Raw genomic sequence first — 21,896 nt, forward strand, 5'->3', positions numbered from 1 at the left:
CTGCATGCCAGTTCTTTTTGCTGAACGTTCTGTTTTTCCGCTCGGCTCAATGAAGGTCCTGTTTTTCTCTCTGGAAATCTTTTTCTTATTACAGCTCCCTTTTTACACGTTTTGACATCTGTTGTGATGTTACGCTGCACATTTAATCATTTTTATTCTGTGACTAAAAAGTTTATCCTTGACTGTTTGCAAACATGGATGCATGGATGCAGAATAGATGTGAACACTTCTGATGCCGTTTATGAACGTTAACAATCAAACGAGCTCTGTAGGCAGCTGTTTCCCCTCCCTTTTTCTATTTCTATTCAGTTCCACTGGTTTTACTTACAGTGGAAATATACAAATTATAGTAGCAGTTCTTGCTCAATGAAGTCTTGAAATGTACTGGAATTCCCAGGTGTGACTCTTGGCTCTGTTTGGATCGATTGGTTTCCTTTTAATGCCAAGTTTCGTTTCTTCTGAATCTGATCGGTGCACCGTTGGGCCAAGGCCACACTCAGCTTTGTGCAGAAACGATAATGCCAATTGTGTGTCCGTGTATGTCCTTACCTTTGCCTTCATATTCTTAGATAAGATTAACATAATTGATCCTGTGCAGGGAATATGGTTGAAATACAAAAGTACAAAGTTTGATGGACGTAAAAGGAAATACCCAGTTTGAGTCGTTGCCAGACGTCTGTGGTTTTTCTGCTGCTGCAGCCAAGTAGTCCTAATTTTGTTTCATTTAATATTTTCAACTCAAATGTTAACAAACACGGTGCATTTTGAGCAAACTCTGTTAAAATCACATTATAGAAACAGAGCCTGTCCCGAAGCTCCACTGTTGTCATTTTTTATTCCATGTAAATTGGGATCCCCAATATAAACATTCCCACTTACCACATTATCCCCCTCTGGCTGTCTGCTGGCACGGGGAGAGTGCTACTGATTTGTTTGGCTCATGTTTCTTCTTATCGTGGCTGAAATAGACATCTGGAACTTTAAAAGTATTTATCTAACAGATCGACTGCTGATTAAATAAATCCTTTATTCATCTGTATTTCACAAGATGATTGGTCTGTTTAGATGAAATGTTTATATGTGTGTTGAAAAGCACAGTATATCTAAATTAATAATACAATATATAAATAAAGTGTCAACATGGAGCCAATATTCACTGATTATTTAAAATGTAGTGAAGAACTTAAATATATCTGTTTTCAACCACATCTGTAAAAACCAAAGGAAATAATCTGGACTGATGGCAGACTGCTCTGTGACAGACAATACGTCTTATCTACATTTTTACATTTAAATGTAGTGTGTTTAAATGTGATCTCTATTTCAGTTCCATAAAATGATGATGTTGTTGTTTTTTTTTTTTACAAATGAATAAATAATGCAGCTCCATGCATTATTTTTCTCCATTATGGAGAAAAACAAAACAAAACGCCTGATCAACTCAACAGCTCATATTTTAGCTCCTGTCTCAGTGAATTTGTTGTAAAAATAATAAAAATCACACTTCATGCACAAAATGGTTAATTGGTTGATTATATTCACTTCCTGTAGAAATCTGATTAAAAATGAGCAAATATTTACATTTTAGAGGAAGTCCAAATTAAATGTGTGCTCCAAATCTCTAAAAATTCAATTTTGATGGAAAACATGACCAATCTTTGTCAGGATTGTTTTAAAGATCGGCTCTACACTATCACAGTTTGCTGTCTGATCTGAGACCTGAGAGAGTAGTTAGAAAGTAATAGCTATTCTTATTTGGTGTGTAAAAATACTCGGTATATTATTGGAGTGCCTCACTTCGTTCTCAGGAACTGATGATTTCTTCTTTTCAGTCGCAGCAGAGCTTGTTTAAGACTGAAAAGGGATCTTAGAGTCCCGTACCGTCTGTGTGGTCTTGAATCAGGTGCAGACGGATCTTTTCCAGATGTTCTGTACATCAGGGTGTTGAGTTCATATGCCAGAAACTCTGCTTTCATTTTTCTTTGAGTGTGTCTGAGTGGCTAATTGATCTTTTCAGCTCAGGTGTCTTTCTTCCAATCGATAAAATGGTAAAGTGCACTTTATTACCAGCTGCACTGGATTTGTTCTATTAAACAAGTTTATTTTGCTGTTTGTTGGCCTCATTTTTTGACATGCTAGCCTGAATAACAGGGTGAAATATCAGCATTTACTTTAATAAGAAGTCACATTTCTTATATATATTAAAAAAAAAAAAATCACTGACCAAATGAAGTTGATGGATAAGAATAAATTTAGCATGAAGTAGCTAAGGCTTGATTTCAAATTTGGGTTCCTGTGACTGAAGACACCTTCAGCTGTGGTCGCGTCAGTTAGAGAGAGAGATAAATAATTAACTGAGTTATTCTTAATCTGCAGTGGGCGTGTGAGGTCAAGATAAACTCCCACAAGATGTTCACTGATGAAAAAGTTCCATTTTGCAATAACACAAAGCTAATCAGGGTTTCGTGAGTTATAGCCAGTAAGCTGATAAACAGTTTGTTGCGTAAATTGCTTTATTAATAAAGAATCTGTGAATTTATTAATGGTCTGATTCACACTATAACAAAATAAATAAACAATCAAAGTTCTATATCTTCATCCTACAGTCTGTAATTTTAAGTAGATTCTCAAACATAGATCACCTTCTAACCACAATTTATTTACGCTAACTTATCATGTTTGCTAGAAAGTATAAATCATCATTTATGGCAGAATTATTTATTAAATAGAAATCCGTATTAAATGGCAACAAGTTTGAAATTGTGAATGCTGCTGAATCACTGATGGGAAACAGGAACTGGACATGTTTAACTTTCACCAGAAGATAAATGTGCTCGCTCATCTGAAGAATATATGACTTTTCACACCCGATGATAAACTTTTCCCACATCACGAGCATCCTGCTAAGGAAGAGTCACTGCTGTTTATTTACAGTATTATCTGTCAGCAGGGAGAATATTCTTATATGCTCTCATAGAAATGATTTCTGATGTAGAAAATATGTCTATCAATCTGTGAACGCCTGACAAAGAAACCTGCTGACATCACTGTGGGAGCTGTCTCATGCACAGTACGATAATTAGACGTCGATGTTGTCAGAGGAAACATCTGCATGTGGCCTGAGATAGGAAGAAAAGGAGAGATGTGTTTGTGAAAATAAAATGGAACTGCACAGTCAGGAGTTTGTGTGACAGATGACCTGAGCTGCCACGTTATGTCATGAGCTTTCTGACATTTATCGTGTGCAATTTCTGAGAATGTGAGCAGGAGAAAAGTTCTTGATGTGCCGTTAAACCCAGAAGAATTATTTCACTTCACAACAAAGGGGCTCTGTTTGTTCAAATGTTTTGTAACTCTGAGCTGATTTCAGAGCAAAGGTTTCTTTCATAGAAAATAACTTAACACCCTGAGTTGAAATGGAAGGCAGCACCGACAGATTATCCATAACAGGATCAAGAGATATAATTTTATTGGCTTTTTGTTCCAACCTTCATTACTATCAACATTTACAGTTTCGACTGCATAAATTGTTACTTATCAATTAGAGTTACTCACATAAAACTGCACTTTGACTTTTGGTATCATCAAAATGTTCTTTCCTGTGAATAAGTGATACCTGACAAGACAGAAGGGTCGAAGAGGGCGAAATGGAAACTGCTGCTGCTCGGAAATAAACCAGACAGACTCATTTAAAAAAGGAGAAGAAAACTGTAATACCAAAACAATAACCCCGAGCATGAGAAGATAAAAAGAGCAATAACAGAGGGAACTTGGGCTTTTGACCTGGTAGTGCAGATATAGCTCAGCTTTCAGTATGTTGCAGGTGCTGCAGTGAAAAACAACAAATAATCCTTCTGCTTTTTACTTTAGAAATACAGAATTTGAATGTTAGGCAAGCAGGTCTCAGCAGAACATGATGCTCCTCTAAAGCTGGAGTCGTGACAGAGACACAAGAAGTTAGCAAGAAATGTTCTGGAAACAAACTCAGCTCAGTTTAGTGCCCAGTTTGGAAAAGTCACAAAAAGATTGTACCTTTCCTTTTTATTTTGATTTCAGACTAATAGCTTCTTCATAGTGTGATCAGAGTCTGTTGGTTTTGGCCACAAATACCCGACCTTGTTTTTTTGGGGGGGGGTTTTTCTGAACTGAATTGAAGATTGTAAATCTCTTCAGTGACAGGCCCGCTCCATCATGGAGGCTAAAGTTGGCCCTAAATTTCAGCCTCCTTCTGTCTGAGGAGCTAAAAGTCACCCTTCCAACGTGATCGCCATGGCAACTCTTTCTATTTATTTCATCTCTACTCCATCAATGTCAGAATTGATCTTCGTTTGTGTTTTAACTGCCATGAAACTCCATCTGCTTCCAGCATGAATAACAAATGTTTAACGCCAACAGCTCCCCGACCCATCATTGAATCATTCTCCTGTTTCCGTTTCTGTTCAGGTTTGTGAAAATGTCTTTTCTGCCATGTTAATCGCTCATCTATTAACTGAGGAGGGACGAGACCCGCTGTGTTGGACAAACACAGACTGAGACCCTTCAGAGTCCGGCGGACCTCCTGAGTCCGACATGGGGAAAGTCTACTACATCAGCAGGAACGTGGGCCTCTGCATGCTCGTGCTGGCGGCCAGCGCGTTGGCCACCATCATCGCTCTGTCCGTCGCCTACAACAAGGAAAGAGCCAAGAACCAGGGGAGGCCCGCGGACGGCACCAGCTCGCCCCCAGCTGCCACCACTCCCTCTGCAGCCAGGGAGGCCTGGGACTCCTACAGACTTCCACAATCCCTCATTCCGGTCTACTATAATGTGACCCTGTGGCCCCGGCTGGAGCCCGACGCGGACGGCCTGTACGTCTTCACCGGAAGTTCAGCCGTGGTTTTCCGGTGTGTGAAGGAAACTGACCTCATCATCATCCACTCCAACAAGCTGAATCTCACCAGCTTCCAGGGCCACCACGCCAAACTGAGCGGGGTGGGTGGCGTCCGCGTCCCCACCATACAGAAGTCTTGGCTCGTGGTGAAGACGGCGTATCTGGTTCTTCAGCTGCAGGGCAGGCTGACGGTGGGAGCAAGCTACGTGCTTTTCACTGAATTTCAGGGCGAACTGGCCGACGACCTGGAAGGCTTCTACAGGAGCGAGTACGTCGAGGATGGCGTGAAGAAGTAAGAGCTGGCAGAACCTCTGCTCCTGACAGCCAAAAAGTGCAGGACTCGATTATTTCACTTGTACGTCGTGTTAATGTTTAACTGAAACGTTTTGCAGAGTTGTTGCTACCTCACAGATGCAAGCAACCTACGCCAGAAAAGCCTTTCCTTGCTTTGACGAGCCGGCCATGAAGGCTGTCTTCAACATCGTCATCATCCATCATCGAGGCACCGTGGCTCTGTCCAACGGCAGGGAGATCGGTCTGTCCTCTACTGAATCCCTTTTATTTGTTTGCTTACTTCAGCAAACTGTAATGAGACAGTTTGATTGTAAATAATTAATCAGTTGACAACATGTCAGCAGAAAATCAGCAACTCAAAGCAGTTAATACTAACACAGAGTAAAGCTGCTCCTTTCCTGTGCAGATTCTTTGGACTCTGTCCTCGATGGGATTCCTGTCAGAGTTACTACGTTTGAGCCCACACAGAGGATGTCCACCTACCTGTTGGCCTTCATCGTCAGCGACTTTGTCAGCATTGAGTCCCTGCAGAACCATCTATTGGTGAGAAATTCACTGCTTGTGCCTCTAAAGAGGTCTAAAGGTCCGAGGTGACATCATCCATCTCACCGGATGTTCCTCTGGTGGCAGGAAGTTAAATAGCTAAGATGTTACGATTGTTAAAAGATTTTAAAAAATCTCTGCAGATCCGAATCTGGGCCCGAAAAAAAGCCATCGACGACAAGCAGGGTGACTACGCTCGTAACGTCACCGGGCCGATCCTGCAGTTCTATGAGCAATACTACAACGCGTCATACCCGCTCTCCAAGTCAGGTAGGCTGACACCTCATCACCCAACCTTCAGTCTGGACATTTGGAAAGAAATCATTCCAAGACTCTATAACACAGTGTTAAAATGTCAAAGGTCAGGCCTGTTTATGGCGAGGTATAGAAAGTTTAAAGATAAAAATTTATCCAATTTGTCCTGAGAAGGGCATCAATGTTTTTAACTGTCGCTGTGATTCGTCCTCTGGGGACCATGACTGTCTGACCAAACACAACTGTGGCCAAGAAGTAAAAACAAAGACAGCTTTGGTGGTTTGTCTTTGAATTTCTCGTCCGGTCCTCTCTAGATCAAATCGCTCTGCCTGACTTCAACGCCGGCGCGATGGAGAACTGGGGTCTGGTCACGTACAGGGAGACAGCGCTGCTCTACGACCCCGTCGAATCTTCCACCGGAAACAAAGAGAGAGTGACGACCGTCATCGCCCACGAACTCGCACATATGGTGGGCCATCACGCTTCAGCCAAATGGCTCTCATTGCTTCAGTCCCCGGTTTAGTAATCACGAGAAGAGGAAAAATGCACGGCAGTAAATCATGACAGAGGTTGGGCTGTGTCACAGTGATGCTGTAAATAAAAGTAGCCGGAGCGCTGACCCTCCCTTTGCAAACTGAAGGATGACAGATCACCACCCGGGGAGCGAATGAACCCAGTTCACTGTTAGATGCATTTAAAACCTGCCACCATTATGTATGTGAAATGCTGCAGGTGGGAATTTCTTGAACCCCGACTGATTTGGTTTTTGCATTTCTTGGACTTGAGTGGGAATGTTGGCCAAAAGCTTTGTGCAGTGTCAGACAGTGTTTGTGGGAAGATTAGTTTCCTGAGAATCTGCTGAAGAATGACAGTGTTTTGTTTTGCTCACTGTGCATGCGTGCGTGTTTTTTGTTTTGTTTGTTCGTTTGTTTTCTTTTCAGTGGTTTGGGAACCTGGTGACTCTTCGTTGGTGGAACGACCTGTGGTTGAATGAGGGCTTTGCATCTTACGTGGAATACCTGGGAGCCGACTACGCCGAGCCCAGCTGGAACATTGTAAGAGTCGTTCTTGTGCCCTCAGAGATGAGGAGCGCTTCACGGATTAACGACCTCTCACAAACGCAAAGCTTGTGCTTACCCACCTCTCTGCTCGGCTGCAGAGGGACCAAATGATTCTGTATGATGTGCACAAGGTGTTTGCCATGGACGCTCTGGCCTCCTCACACCCGCTGTCCCGGCGAGAGGAGGAGGTCAACGAGCCGGCTCAGATCAGCGAGATGTTCAACACCATCTCCTACAGCAAGGTGTGTTGCTGTCACAGTATTTCACAGCATCAATTCTCCTGAACAAAAACACCTCGTCTTCTACTTCCGCTCCAACCTGGATCTTTGATCATATTGTGCCATCGGGGAAACGTTTAGTTTTGATATTTTATAGAAATCCAACCTAACCAAATTATGTTGCTTTGTGTGTTTGTCGTGTCAGGGAGCAGCCGTGCTCAGGATGCTGTCAGACTTTCTCACTGAGCCGGTGTTTGCCAGAGGACTCAGTGTGAGTACCAACCCTGTTATTGTGTCTCATGCCTTAATTACCCCTGTGAGTGTGCGTTTGTGTCACTGGCGGTCAGACAAATCATAGCAGAATGTTTTTGTTGTTAGACTCAGAATTTGTTTCCTTTTTAATGAAAGTTTCCTGTAACGAGCTGCGGCTCCTCGTCTTCTCAGTCATACCTGAACAGGTTTGCTTTCGATAACACGGTGTACACAGACCTGTGGGAGCACCTCCAGCAGGTCAGCTCTGACACACAACATCAGCACATGTGATTTCTTTGGCTCCGGGGGCTTCCTGTGAATTCCTGCTCTTTGTTTTCAGGCTGTGGATAACACACCAGATGTTCATTTACCGCACAGCGTCCATGACATCATGAACCGCTGGACGCTCCAGATGGGCTTTCCAGTGGTCTCTATTGACACCAGGACAGGAAGTATCACTCAGAAACACTTCCTGTTGGATCCGGACTCGGCAGTGGACAGACCATCTCAGTTCAAGTAGGAATCAGTTTAACTTTTCCTGTAAGTTCCCATAAGACCAAAACTGACCAGAACAATTCCTCCGTCTAGTATCACGCTTCTGTAGAAACATCCAAACAGAACAGCTGTCTGTTCTGGATCACAGTTACTTTATCAAAACTAAAAACCCTTTCTTACCTCAATGTGGCACAAAGGAAAACACGTTCCAGTCGATCCACCGCAGTGTTTTCATTCACTGAGGCAAACTGTTTATCCAGTTTCATAACAATCTGAAAACGTATTTATGCTGCTTGTGAATGTGGTGATTTGAGCCGATCGCCTGATTTCATTATGACGACACCCCACATCCTGGCAGGTGCACCTTTAACCTTTAAACTTTAACCTGGCTTTTACAGTGAATGTGAGCTGGCACTCCACCTGGTTTATTGCATTTCCATCTAAAACATCTTGTGTCTGCCTTTTATAGACGTGTTTTATGGCCCTTGTGTGGTGGGGCTAACGTGGCTTAGATACCATGAAGAAAGCGATAATATCAGAATATTAAAGCTAAACAGGTGTGATGTTTCCCAGGTTCACCACCTTAATTTAGCATGGTAGCATGTCAGTGTCATTGGGGTTCATGTGCCGAGCAGATTTGATGGAAATGTGTCTCTGTGCAGCTACGTTTGGTTTGTCCCCATTAAATGGATAAAGACGGGTGAGGAACAGCAGCAGCACTGGCTCCTTCAGAAGACTGGTACGATCACAGTTACACTCATCAAACACAAAGGCCGACCTCTCCAGTCCAAACATCAACTGGATAATCAGATAATTGAGCTGCTCTTCATTTTACTTTGCTGTCTCACAAAGGAAATCTTTCCCACCTGAAGCCATAACGCTGTAGAATAATTCCCCTCTGCTGGACAGAGAGAACTGTTTCATCACCCTTCAGAGTTTATTGTGTCTTTGGGTTGTTTATCTCATTATATTTTATATTTACTCCCTTTACCCTGAGTTTGTTTTTGCACCCAATTTATTGTACAGATATTCTGCACTTTGTTTTTGTATTCAGTGTGTCTCAATGATGATTACCAGCTGTTGTAACATTTGAATTTCTCAACTTGGGATCAATAAAGTCTGTCTTATATTTTCTGATCAGACACCAACAGCAGGATGAGAGTGTCAGGGGCTGACTGGGTGCTGGCAAACACCAACGTCTCTGGATACTTCCGGGTCAACTACGACCTTGAAAACTGGAACCGCCTCCTTTCTTTGCTCAACTCCCACCATCAGGTTAGTCACATGTCTGATGTTTTTGAGACCAGCAGCAGAAGGCTGCGGCTTGCCTGATCTGTGCTGCAAGAAAATTTTAGTCATGTTTACAACTTAAAAGTGGATGCTGGATTTAAGTACGACAGCGATTCATGCTGGGTGAGTGTGTCTGAACTAACAGGCCCAACACGTACAAATAAGTACGTCCTTTTAGGCGAAGTTATCCGTGTTGGGCCTGTTTGTTTGCAAAAGGGAGACTGGACTCCTGTCTCTCCAGAGATCACCACAGAAATCCTGAGTGAGGTGGCAGGAAAAGCACAGCTTCCCTTCCCCTGTCCATCCCTCTGCATCCTCTCTGTCCTTTATATTCACTGAGGTGTAGCCCTCCCTGCCACACAAAGGTCCTTTCACTCAATAAAGATCAACAAACTAGCACACACACACATTAAAATAGCTGCAAGACTAAAAGGGCATCAATATCATAAAAAAGTTGACACAGCTTGTGGTGTTAAACTATAAAGATAAATGCTGCCAACCACCCCCCCCCCCCCAAAAAAAAAAATAAATTGATAGACTTTCCTGTTCCTCATGTTCCTGGTTTCATTGTTCAGATGGCCCTCAGATGGGGAAAAAAGGACCAAAATGGACAGTGACTGTATGAGGACAGAATAAAACGAAGTTGTGAGGGAAGTGTTCGGTTTGCTTCACTCTCGTTTGTGTGTGTTGTTTCTTTCAGGCTTTGCCAGTTATCAACAGAGCGCAGATCATCGATGATGCCTTCAACCTGGCGCGGTAAACAGTAATAAGACATAAACACCTCAGACGTTGTGTGTCTGCCGTGAATGTGACCGATTTGTTTCCTCTATACAGCGCTAAAATAATCGACACAACGTTAGCCCTGGCAACGACCAAATACCTGTCCAAGGAGAGAGACTACATCCCCTGGGAGTCAGCGCTGAGAAACCTCAACTACTACATCCTGATGTTTGACCGCACCGAGGTCTACGGAGCTCTACAAGTCAGCGCCGCCTCCAGTTATCAGTTGGCCGGTGCTGATTGAATGAGCATTACTAAACAATCATGATGTTTCTTTTTTTATAGGCATACTTCAAGAAACAAATAGAACCCCTTTTTGAGCACTTTAGGGGGATCACAGCGAACTGGACCAAAGTGCCGACAGGACACACAGACCAGTAAGAATCATGGACACATTTGGAGGTCAACATTGTAGTTTTTCCCGGTTTTCTCAATAACTCGTGTTGGCAGATATAATCAGATCAATGCTGTTGGGGTAGCCTGTACGGTGAATGTTGGGGGCTGCAGGGAGTTGATCAGAAGCTGGTACAGGCAGTGGATGGAAAGTCCAAGTCACAACCCGTGAGTTGTTTTTAAAAGTTTCACAATCGCACACACTTCCCTGTTGTCTCCATTTTCTGGCCAACTTCATTTTTTAATGTGATCAGGATCCATTCCAACTTGAAAAGCACCGTTTACTGCCATGCCATCGCCTTCGGCGGGGTGGATGAGTGGGACTTTGCCTGGACGATGTTCAAGAATGCCACTCTGGCATCTGAAGCTTCCAGGCTCAGATCAGCGATGGCCTGCACCAAGACGCCGTGGCTCCTGAACAGGTACATTCTGTCTTCCTGTCCAAGGAATATCCTACTTCATGGTCTCCTCCAAATGAGGAGTGCAGATTGTTTATTCTGCCGTCCACATGACTAGTTGCTGTTTTCATCTGAAATGATTCAAAATCAGGCCTCTGAAAAGGATCCAGTTTGGCCACAAGTATCACAGAACAATGACACTAAATAAACCAGCGCTGTGGAAAGTTTGCCTCCCCCCCGCTGGCAGTGAGAGCATTTACTCAGACACAGATACCTTTCCACTGTTCCATAATAATAATTCATTTTTCAATTTGTTTTAGAGTAGGAAGATGGGATCCGTCCGTCCCCCGCTGCAGGAAAACCTTCCATCTTTGGACGCAGTTTGTTTTTTTAATCTGGATCAGAAACTTTTCTCTGAGGTTTCAGGTTCAGGCCTCACCCCAATCCTGTCCTTCTCTGTCTCCTTCGCTGCAGTCATGGTCCCTTCTGTCGTCTGTATCTATGTTGTAAATGTGTAAATACACCAGGAGGCTCGACAGAAGCACCTGACAGACTCCTCCATGTTGTAACGTGTCTCCAAAGCAGCACAGCGTTTTGGGTTTGAATAAAATAATTATCTATATTTAAAAGTCTCACAGTCACCAGCCCGATCAGAAAAGTCACAATGAATCTTCATCGGAGACTCTGTGTTTAATAATATGAGTGAGACTGTGCTGCTGATTAATTAAAGTTTCCATTTGGAAAAATTAGAAATTGTCACAAAGCCCTTAAAGCTAATTTTAATTATTCCAATAACCCTTCACATGCTGGCCATAAGCAGCAGCGAGCTTGTTTGTGAGTGACAATAAGATTTGGCTGATCTCATTAATATTTTCTCTTCCCAAAGCAGCATCACCGCAAACCACAATTAAATGAAATGAAATTTATTGAATTCAAATTTTGGAAAGAATAGTGGTTTTAGTTGTAAATGGAAAACACATCTGTATGTTTTGGTTGAGCCAGGTATCTGGACTACACCTTAGACCCAACTAAGATCCGGAAGCAAGACGCCACCTCCACCATCCAGTACATCGCAGCGAACGTGGTGGGGATGCCGCTGGCCTGGAACTTCGTCCGAGCAAGATGGAGTTACATCTTCCAGCAGTAAGAGAATTTCAAGGCAATTTATCCAAACAAACACGGTGCTGAATATTTTCGACAATGAAGCATGAAGAGCGTGTCTCGGGTGCCCTTCAGATTTTCTGGTTTTCTGGTTGATGTTCATCACGGTGAACAGAATTACATGTGCGATGAGCTGTGTCCCTCTCTTTGTTTTAGATATGGGAAAGGATCATTTTCCTTCGCTAATCTCATCAACGGAATCACAAAGAGATTCTCTACAGAGTTTGAGTTACAGGAGGTTCGTACTCACACGTTCTCTGAATATCCCTTCAGGCTAACAGAGGAAAAAAAAGGTCGATAAGATGTGTGTCTGTTTCTCTCTCCAGCTTAAGAAATTCAAGGAAGACAACCTCCAGGTGGGCTTCGGCTCGGCCACCTTGGCTCTGGAACAGGCCATCGAAAAGACCACAGCCAACATCAAATGGGTGACGGAGAACAAAGCCGACGTGCTGAGGTGGTTAACTGAGGAGTCCACCTTCAGGGAAACTTAATGTATAAATCATCAGGAACAACGAGAAGAACGGCGTCTTTTGTAAAGACAAAAGACGATCCGTTTATCAGCCATGTAGCGATAAATTCAGCTGTCACCTGTAGCCGTCATTTTACTCCAATGTCATTAATCTTACTGAAAGAATGACTTAATTTATGTTTTTTTAATCAACTTCACTTAATAAGTCGTTGCTTCCCTCAGTATATTCTGTGTATTTAACACAAAACTTCTTACTGCACTTCAAAGGAACAGTTTTAAATAAAGTTGTGTGTCTGTAGGCTGGATGTGTGATGACTGCAGCGTTTTCCTGTTTGCTCAGCAGTTTTGTTCCGGTCTGGTAGAGGCATATGTCCTGAATCTTCCTCCATGTTTAGTCTCTTCTCAGCTCTTTATGTTTTCACATTCAGAATCGTTTTGAATGTCAATGGAAAAAAACTTTTGAGAAAATGACTCAAGTGTTGCCATGATTTGTCAGAAAAGCAGAATACTTGACTCATCTTCCATGATTCCCTGGCACGGCAGAACTTTTCCCTGAGCTGTGTTCAAAGTCAGTATTTGAAAACTGAATTAAAATTTGTCTGGAAAAAGGGAAACATTGATTGTTTATTTCTGCGTAGGTGTGTGTTCACTGCTTTACCTTCAGCCCGGAGCCAAAGCGTCACCGTTCAAACTGATGTTGAGTCGTTCACATGTCAAAGCGACAGTTCCAGCTGATACGAGGTTTTACTGGCCTTTTATGACCCGTGTAAAGTTGGAATGACAGTAATATTGAAGGGGTGCTGGCAGTCACTGACCCGACATGATAAAGTTCATTTAAAGCCTGTAAAAATAATCATGTAATGTATCTGATGAGGATGGATGGAGTTTATCCTCTGTTATTACATCAGGACACATAAAAAAAAAAAACGTGCCAAAACTGTTCGTCAGTTCTCCGTGTTGTGATTCCTCATGTCGACGGTCAGACGTCAGTGTGATCTATATCCTAGCCTTCTTGTGTTTACTTTGACCTGAAACACATTCTCCCTCCCATGATAGCAGCTGAATGGCTGGGCCTTTGTCCAGAGTAAGGAGGCACCGTGGCCTTGGGAGTTATCTCTGCTCCGTGTGGGATGCAAAGGAAGCTGTTATTCTGTGAGATTCTGTGCGGGGTTTGGATAAAGAGACGCTGACTTCAGGAGAAAATGTGGAGTCCCCGTTTGACCTAAAGGTGATTTGGACATCCGTCTCCACACGGAAAGGCCCCCAGGGGCCGTCACACAAGCTCTTAAAATAATAATCTAAACTGCTAAACTGAGAAGCTGCTTCTGTAAGAGTCCCAGAGAGTCCCATTACACAATTAGAGTTATTAATCCAATCAGGCGCCGGTGCCATTCAAAAGAGCAGCAGGTTCCTCTTTCAGACGTGGTGGTTGTGTAATGTCATCTTTCATCTTTTTCTTTTGTGCTGTATTGTCTGAGAAAATTACTCAGGTGACATCATCCGGTTATTTCCACGGAGGATTTACCTCAGGAGGCGTTCCGTCCCTTTGTGTTCCCAGTAATACATCCAGATCACTGTCACATCACGGCAGATTTTGTTCCACTTAATGGAAACTTTTTCTGCATGATTCCACTTCAGGCCTGTGATTGAAAAGAAAAACATGGTATGACACATAGTGAGTGTTTTGCATTTCCAGCATTCAGGATCACAAGACAACGTCAAGACGAGACTCATCATGCTGCAGTTCTGATTTATTCTGTGGTTGAGGATTGAGCAATAACGCCCTGCGTCATTTCAAAGACTCAGCCTGGGTCTTCTGGGGGAGTTACCCATTTTGTGTGACCTGGAGTATAAATGTGATTTATACTTTGTCAACATGTTGAAGTGACGGCTCTGCTGCCCTCGGTGCAGGCGGACAGGTGGCAGAAAACTCTGCTTTAAAAATAATAATCCATGATCTGCTGCTCAGCCAAAGTAAAAGTAAGGTGAGAAAAAAAGGTTTTCTGCCGTCACATCTTGGAGTGATCTCGTGTTTGTGCGTCCGGTGTTTAAAATGACATTCTTTGGTATGCGTTTTTTTTTTTTTTTTTTAGCTTTTTATCAGGAATTCAGACTGAAAATTGAAAAACTGTAAGGGTGCTGCTGTGCTGAGGTCAGGGTCAGGCAATTAAATATGATCCTGGAAGCTCCGACTGACAGAATTCAATCTATGTTGGACTGTATCCAGATTTTTATAGACACGACTTTAGACCTACGCAGCAGTTAGTATTTTATCCTTCTTCTCCACAGCTGGTGAGCTAGAATGACTTTGTCAGATCAGTATCGTCGTCTTTCACTAAGTCCAAGCATGTGACGGTGACTCCATGCTGAAACAGGCTGGTTGAGCCGTGCAGTGCAGGATCAATGTCTATCAGCTTTGCTTCACTTAAATAAAGACAGCTGACGATGTCAGGAAGATGTTTTCGTGGAGGTGAACGCCCTGTGGGCCTCAGCTGAAGCAAAGTTATGTTTCTCTAAACATCTGAGGGGTTCGTTTCACTATGCCATTAAACCGCCAGACAGCCAGATATGTATACACTTCACATTCAGTCTGCACTATCTCCACCACCACATACTTTACAGCGGTGAATAAGCAGAGACAATGCAGGCCGACTCGTGAAGAGGGCCGTTCTTCAGAGTCACTCAGCAGGTGTAAAGTTCACAGATGAGCCACAACTTTCTCTTATCGCTCAAAACTTTTTACAACTGATTGTTTTTGACTTTCAGCTGTTTTCCTCCGCCCAGGAGATCAACCATTAACTCCCAGCTAGTTCTATCAAGGCAGGACATAAATAGCTGGTCGGTTCCTCCCTTCTGTCTTCTTCTCCTCCGGCAGAGACATGGGTAAAGGCATCTACATCAGCAAAGCGGTGGCAGTGGCCTGTGTGGTGTTAGCCGTCGGCGCTGTGGCCACCATCATAGCTCTGTCTGTGGTCTATAGTCAGGAGAAGTCCAAGAATGAAGTCACATCTGTATCCACTGATAGCCCTGATGTCACCACCGCCACCGCCACCACCGCCACCACCGCCACCACCGCCACCGCCAGCAATTCCTCCAGTACCCCTCTTCCCCCCACCACGCCGTCCATCCCTTCGGAGCCCTGGAAGCTCTATAGACTCCCAATCTCCCTCACTCCGATCTCCTACAACGTGACTCTGTGGCCTCGGCTGCAGCCCAACGCACAAAACCTCTTCATCTTCAGCGGACACTCCAAAGTGGTCTTCAGATGCGATAAGGAGACCGACCTGATCCTCATCCACTCCAACAAGTTGAACCTCACCATCTTCGACGGATACCACGCCAAACTGACGGGCCTGAGCGGAGCCGTCGCCCCCACGCTGAGGAAAACCTGGCTGGAGGTTCCCACCCAGTATCTGGTGGTCCAGCTCAACGGCCCGCTGAAGGCCGGCAGCACGTACGAACTCTTCACTGAATTCGTCGGAGAGCTGGCTGACGACCTGGGAGGATTCTACAGGAGCGAATATTTTGAAGACGGGGTGAAAAAGTACGATGCTCTTTTACATCATAATGATGATCATGATTCCTTTGAGTTTCAGTTTAGTTTTGAAAATCCTGCATTCAAATCAGATCTCTCACCACCTCTCCGTTTTTGCCAGTTTGCAGTTTTGTGTGCTAAACTGAGCTGAACGTTCTGACACATATTTCAGTTCAGAATACAAAACCTATCTGTGAGAAATACTGAAATGACACCACGTTAAATAAGAGACGGTGGAGGAAAGGTTTTGAATTATGGTCATACTGACATTTTAACCTGCTGTGACTCAGATCAAAAAAAAAAAAAAAAAAAAAAAGAGAATACATGGATGATATGTAAATCTGAAGTTGGTTTGAAACATCTTGTCTGTTTTTGGCAGAGTGGTCGCCACGACTCAAATGCAGCCGACAGATGCGAGGAAGGCCTTCCCCTGCTTCGACGAGCCGGCCATGAAGGCCGTCTTCCACGTGACCATCATTCACCCCCTGGGAACCATCGCTCTGTCCAACTCCATGAACCACGGTAACGTCTTCATCAACACACACAAATGTTAAAGTCCCCACTGGACGCACAATGAGCCTTTTGTTCCGCATTTCCTCATTTGGAATAAATCTGCTGCTCTTCGTTCCCACACAGATCCCATCAACATCACCATTGAAGGCCAGACTTTAACCCAGACCAGTTTTGAGCCCACAGAGATCATGTCAACGTACCTGCTGGCTTTTGTTGTGTCTGACTTTGGCTACATTGGCACGAAACCAGGAGCAGAAGTTTTGGTAAATTCTGTGTATTATTCATTCAGAACATAAACCAGCAGGCTGTCGATGAACTCCTCCTCACTGGCGCGCTCTGCTGGACTCAGATGGTCCACCGTTGGTTTTTCTGCCCTCCTAACAGACCCCTGTTCTTCTCTAGATCAGGATTTGGGCTCGACAGCAGGCCATCACAGAGGGCCAAGGAGACTACGCCCTCAATAAGACCGGACCCATACTGAAGTTCTTTGAGGACTACTACAACATTTCTTACCCCCTGAAGAAATCAGGTAGGAACCTGAACCCACGCCCGCTTTTCCTTTCACATATAAAGACCAATTTTAAAGCTCTGTAATCATTTCAGATCAGATTGCTCTCCCTGACTTCAGTGCGGGGGCCATGGAGAACTGGGGCCTGATCACCTACAGGGAGACCGCCCTCTTATATAATCCTGAAGTGTCGTCCAACGGAGACAAGGAGTGGGTGGCAACGGTCATCTCCCACGAGCTGGCTCACATGGTATCACCCTGAACACCCCCACCACCCCCCCAGTTAAATCTCTGATGGTAACTCTGTGTAGCTTTGAAATGTCTCTCCCACTAAAATGAAATTGTGTCCTCTCAGTGGTTTGGGAACTTGGTGACCACGAGGTGGTGGAATGACTTGTGGCTCAACGAGGGATTCGCCACCTATGTGTCTTATCTCGGCGCCCACGACGCTGAACCCGAATGGAACATGGTGGGCTTTCGATTTCTATTTAGCTCAGCTGAAAACTAGTTCAATGTCCGATACGCAGAAAGACAAAAATTTTTCTGTGTTTTTCAGAAAGATTTAATCGTTCTGAATGAGATCATCGGTGTGATGGGTGTGGACGCTTTGGCCTCCTCCCATCCTCTGTCATCCAAAGAGGCGGACATCCAGAAGCCGGAAGACATCAGCCAACTGTTTGACTCCATCACCTACAGCAAGGTCGAGTGTTGACCCTGATCTGTCTCACCTTCAGGTTGACCCTGGACAGAATAAAACCACAGCATCTCAGATCCTCGTCGACAGCTCGTGGTCATTTGGTTCCACCTTTGTTTTCTGTTTCAGGGCGCCGCCGTCCTCAGGATGCTCTCAGAGTTCATCACAGAGTCTGTGTTCTCCAAAGGACTCCATGTGAGTGCAATCTGCAGTTAATTCATTTTGTTTTTCACATCAGCACAGCCACGATGAACAAATGTTTGTTATCTGTCTGCAGACCTACTTAGAGGAGTTCAAGTATGATAACACAGTCTACACAGACCTGTGGAAACACCTGCAAATGGTGAGTGAGCTCCATCACCAGGACTCCCCCATCTAACACGAAATATCTGATTTATATTCTCACATGATCCCAAAATCTCACTTTAAAGTTCCACCAATCCCAACTGTGAAATACTTCGTTCCCAGGCAGTGAATGAAGAAGGCATAAAGCTGCCCTCCTCTGTGGAGCACATCATGAACCGATGGATCCTACAGATGGGATTCCCCGTCATCACCATCGACACCAAGACGGGAAAGACCACCCAGAAACACTTCCTGCTGGATCCAGACTCCGTGGTGGACAGACCGTCACCGTTCAAGTAGGGACCTGGTTTTAACATATATATATATTATTAAATATGTATAACTCACCTGCTCCACCTGTCTGCTGCGTCTTTATGTGGACGGCTCCAGCTATGAGTGGTTCATTCCCATTACATGGATCAAGACTGGTGTTGAAAAAAATCAGATCTGGCTTCTCGAAAAAGAAGGTAAGATTTGTTTCAGGTTTGTGTTCATAGCAGATGAAAATGGTGTTTGATGGGTGGATTTATTCTTCATCTCCATCCAAACAGCCACATTCGGGGAGATGGCTCTCGGCGCTTCCGACTGGTTGGTGGCCAACGTGAAAATGAGAGGCTTCTACAGAGTCAACTACGACTCTGAGAACTGGGATCGTCTTCTCAACCAGCTGAGCACCCAACACCAGGTATTAGACTGAACCTGTGATAAACACAGCTGCAGCGCCTCCAAGTACCTCAACCTCCAAACCTCCTGTTCACTTTTCAGAATATTCCAGAAATCAATCGGGCCCAAATCATCGACGATGCCTTTAACCTTGCAAGGTCAGATCATACATGAACATTTACCTTTATTTTAAAAAAAAACAAAACGTGTTGTCAGATCTTGAAAGACGAAGCTGAGCGGCTTTTTTGCCTTTTTCAGGGCAAAGATAGTGAACACAACTCTGGCCCTGAGGACCACAAAGTTCCTCAATAAGGAAGTGGAATACATGCCATGGCAGACAGCCAGCCTCAACTTGGACTATTTCTTCCTCATGTTTGACCGCAGTGAAGTTTATGGACCCATGCAGGTTTGTAGAGTCTGGACAACAGCATGACTGATGAATAAACGAATGCTGATGAAGATGAAACACTGACGTGCACGTTCATTCTTCAGGCTTACATAAAGAAACAGGTCACTCCTCTGTTCAAATACTTCGAAGGGATCACTGCTAACTGGACCAAGATCCCTGAAAACCACACTGACCAGTAAGCAGCACAGTACAGGAAGTATTCCGAGGCGACATACATGAAAACCTCCTGAAATCAGTGGAGATGAAGGAGCTCTGTAGCTGCTGGGTGTAAAGAAGCTAAAGAACATCGCTGAAAAAGAGCAGAATAAAACAATAACATGTTTAATTACACAACTGGAGCGGATCAATTGTCATTACTATTATTATCAATGTTATTTTCAGATGCACGTTCAGCTCTTTTGGAGAAACCATGACACAGATGTTTATCGTGTCCTCTCGTGTCCTTGTTCAGGTACAATCAGGTGAATGCCATCTCTCTGGCCTGCAGCTCTGGAGTGAAGGCCTGCAATGATCTGACCACCAAATGGTTTAAAGAGTGGATGACAAATCCAGCCAACAACAAGTGTGTTCCCCCTCCTGTCTTTGTTCCTCTTTATTCCTGAAGAGTGGTTGGTTCGCTGCTGTGTTCTCACTCTGTCCCTTCCAGGATCAGTCCCAACCTGAGGTCCACCGTGTACTGCAGTGCCATCGCAGCAGGCGGGGCCGAGGAGTGGGACTTCGCCTGGGGCATGTACAAGAACGCCACGATTGCCTCAGAAGCTGATAAGCTCATGCACGCTCTGTCGTGCACCAAACAGCCGTGGCTGCTGAACAGGTCGGTAAGGTCGTCATCAGCTGTTCACTGCGGCACGTCCGGCCTTTGTCCTCACTGTCGGTGTGTCTCAGGTATCTGGAGTACACCCTGGATACGAAAATGATCCGTAAACAGGATGCCACCTTCACCATCGTTTACATCGCCGGTAACCCCATCGGTCAGCCGCTGGCCTGGGACTTTATCAGATCCAGGTGGAATTACATATTCAACAAGTGAGTTGGCAAGGTGGCTTCTGTTTGTGCTGCGTGCCCACGAACAGAAGAAATAAGTGAAGGAAACACAAATTAATGTCCAACAAAACAACTGTCATAACACGTTTTCTTCACGCTTTCTTCAGCTACGGCAGTGGATCGTTTAACTTCGGAAGGCTAATTAGTGGGGTGACCAAACGTTTCTCCACGGAGTTTGAATACAAGCAGGTATGATTTCACCCATTTCTCATTCGAAAGGTCCCGGTGATGAAGTTTTACTTCAAGTAACAGCAGCAATATGAAAATGTACATAAGTTTATTATACTGATGCTTTAATGGTTGGTGTTCAATGTTGTGGATTAATGTGCTCATTGTTCATAAAATTCTTGGAAATGTCCAAAATAGAGTCCAAAATGAGAGATTCAAATAGTTTTGACCAATTAATTCTCCAAATTCACAAAATATTCTGCTCACTTAAATGAAAGCGAAGGAATGATTTAAACACTTTCTCATTTCCTAAAATCCTAATTTGTAAAATATCAAAAATCTACAGCTGTGAGGTAATTACAGTGGATTAGATATTCAAACTATTCATACTCAAGAGCACTAATTGTACTAATTGTGTTTTGTGCCGTCCTGTCCTGGTGCAGGTTAAGAACGAACTGTATTTGTGTTGTTGAATTTGAAGACGTTTGACCTTCTGCTCACATTGTTTCTCTGCAGCTGCTGCAGTTCAAAGAAGACAACAAAGGCCAGTTCGGATCGGCTGCCACGTCTCTTGAGCAGTCGCTGGAGAGAACCAAGGCCAACATGAACTGGGTGGCCATGAACAAGCAAGAAGTCCTGGAATGGTTCACCAGTGAAACTTCCTCTCCAGCGTCGTAACCCAAAAATGCTGCCTGGTGCGCACTCCAGCTGGAATAAATATTTTTTTATATTCTTAATATCGAGGAGAATTATTTGAAGGTGAAGTTTTCATAAATCCTTTTTAAAGATTATTTGATACCTAAATGTGGGAAATATGTTTTGTTTTTATTTTTATGTATGTTTTATGTTGTTGAACTAAATAAAAGAAAAAAAATCCCAAAATTTCACAAAACATGTGATGATCGTCCACAAAAGCAGGGCTGTGAAATAAAAGGCACTTTAAATAGCATCAGTTTGGACATTCACATTTAGGAATCAAACAGAACAAACAGGAGACCAAACTGGCGGCTGCAGAGTTCTGCACAACATCCCGTTGTTGACATAAATGAATTCACAAAGTGAAGCGGTCGTTATCCTCTGAAGACCGACCAAACGTCTGCCCATATTAAGTTCGAGTTCATGAGTGAATCTGTGATTCTGGCTCTGGATCTGCAGGAGCAGACGTGTTTACACAGGACAGAAAAGGTGCCAATTAACTGCCCCCTCTCCCAGCGGGGGTCTTTCCTTTGAGGCTTTAGAGGGGATGTGCTCCCTGATTAACACCTCCGTGTCTTGCTGGCAGCTGCAGTGTTTGTGTAAGGAAGTGGAGTCCAGCACCAACTCTGGATGTTTTCTTATGTTTGGTTGAGACACAGAGAAGCCGAAGGGTTGTTGTAAATAATGACGTTTATTCTGTTCACAATGTGAAAGTTTAATAAATAAAAATGTTCTATGTACAAAAACACAACAAAAGGACACACATGTTTTGTTCAAAATAACAAAAAATGGTCAGCTTTGTCCATACATTGGGATAGGTGGTCATTGTTGCAATGAAAATA

At 43.9% G+C, this 21,896-nt stretch overlaps 2 protein-coding genes across 4 annotated transcripts; both read left to right on the forward strand.

Moving 5' to 3' along the window:
- Nucleotides 1-4,569: 4,569 nt before the first annotated feature.
- Nucleotides 4,570-13,093, forward strand: LOC115040675 (aminopeptidase N-like). The gene is made up of 20 exons (XM_029497588.1): nt 4,570-5,162; nt 5,263-5,405; nt 5,571-5,707; nt 5,851-5,977; nt 6,277-6,431; nt 6,904-7,017; nt 7,122-7,265; nt 7,447-7,512; nt 7,686-7,751; nt 7,834-8,009; nt 8,651-8,727; nt 9,130-9,263; nt 9,979-10,034; nt 10,113-10,260; nt 10,344-10,435; nt 10,509-10,619; nt 10,706-10,873; nt 11,852-11,992; nt 12,167-12,248; nt 12,337-13,093. The coding sequence occupies exons 1-20, from the start codon at nt 4,570-4,572 to the stop codon at nt 12,499-12,501; spliced, it is 2,895 nt and encodes a 964-aa protein (XP_029353448.1). The 3' UTR covers nt 12,502-13,093.
- A 1,270-nt stretch (nt 13,094-14,363) lies between these two features.
- On the forward strand, nt 14,364-21,678 carry LOC115040717 (aminopeptidase Ey-like). Of its 3 annotated transcripts, none has more exons than XM_029497689.1 (21): nt 14,364-14,464; nt 15,246-16,023; nt 16,394-16,536; nt 16,651-16,790; nt 16,930-17,056; nt 17,131-17,285; nt 17,391-17,504; nt 17,592-17,735; nt 17,859-17,924; nt 18,007-18,072; nt 18,198-18,370; nt 18,465-18,541; nt 18,626-18,759; nt 18,840-18,895; nt 18,996-19,143; nt 19,230-19,321; nt 19,598-19,708; nt 19,793-19,960; nt 20,032-20,172; nt 20,298-20,379; nt 20,875-21,678. In XM_029497689.1, the coding sequence occupies exons 2-21, from the start codon at nt 15,359-15,361 to the stop codon at nt 21,034-21,036; spliced, it is 2,964 nt and encodes a 987-aa protein (XP_029353549.1). In that variant the 5' UTR covers nt 14,364-14,464; nt 15,246-15,358; the 3' UTR covers nt 21,037-21,678. The 3 variants fall into 3 exon arrangements, with proteins under 3 accessions (XP_029353549.1, XP_029353550.1, XP_029353548.1); XM_029497690.1 differs by having other exon boundaries at nt 14,398-14,464; nt 15,264-16,023; XM_029497688.1 differs by having other exon boundaries at nt 14,406-14,464; nt 15,355-16,023.
- The last annotated feature ends 218 nt before the right edge of the window (nt 21,679-21,896 follow it).

Source organism: Echeneis naucrates, chromosome 3, assembly GCF_900963305.1.
Source record: "Echeneis naucrates chromosome 3, fEcheNa1.1, whole genome shotgun sequence".
NCBI classification, from domain to species: Eukaryota; Metazoa; Chordata; class Actinopteri; order Carangiformes; family Echeneidae; genus Echeneis; species Echeneis naucrates.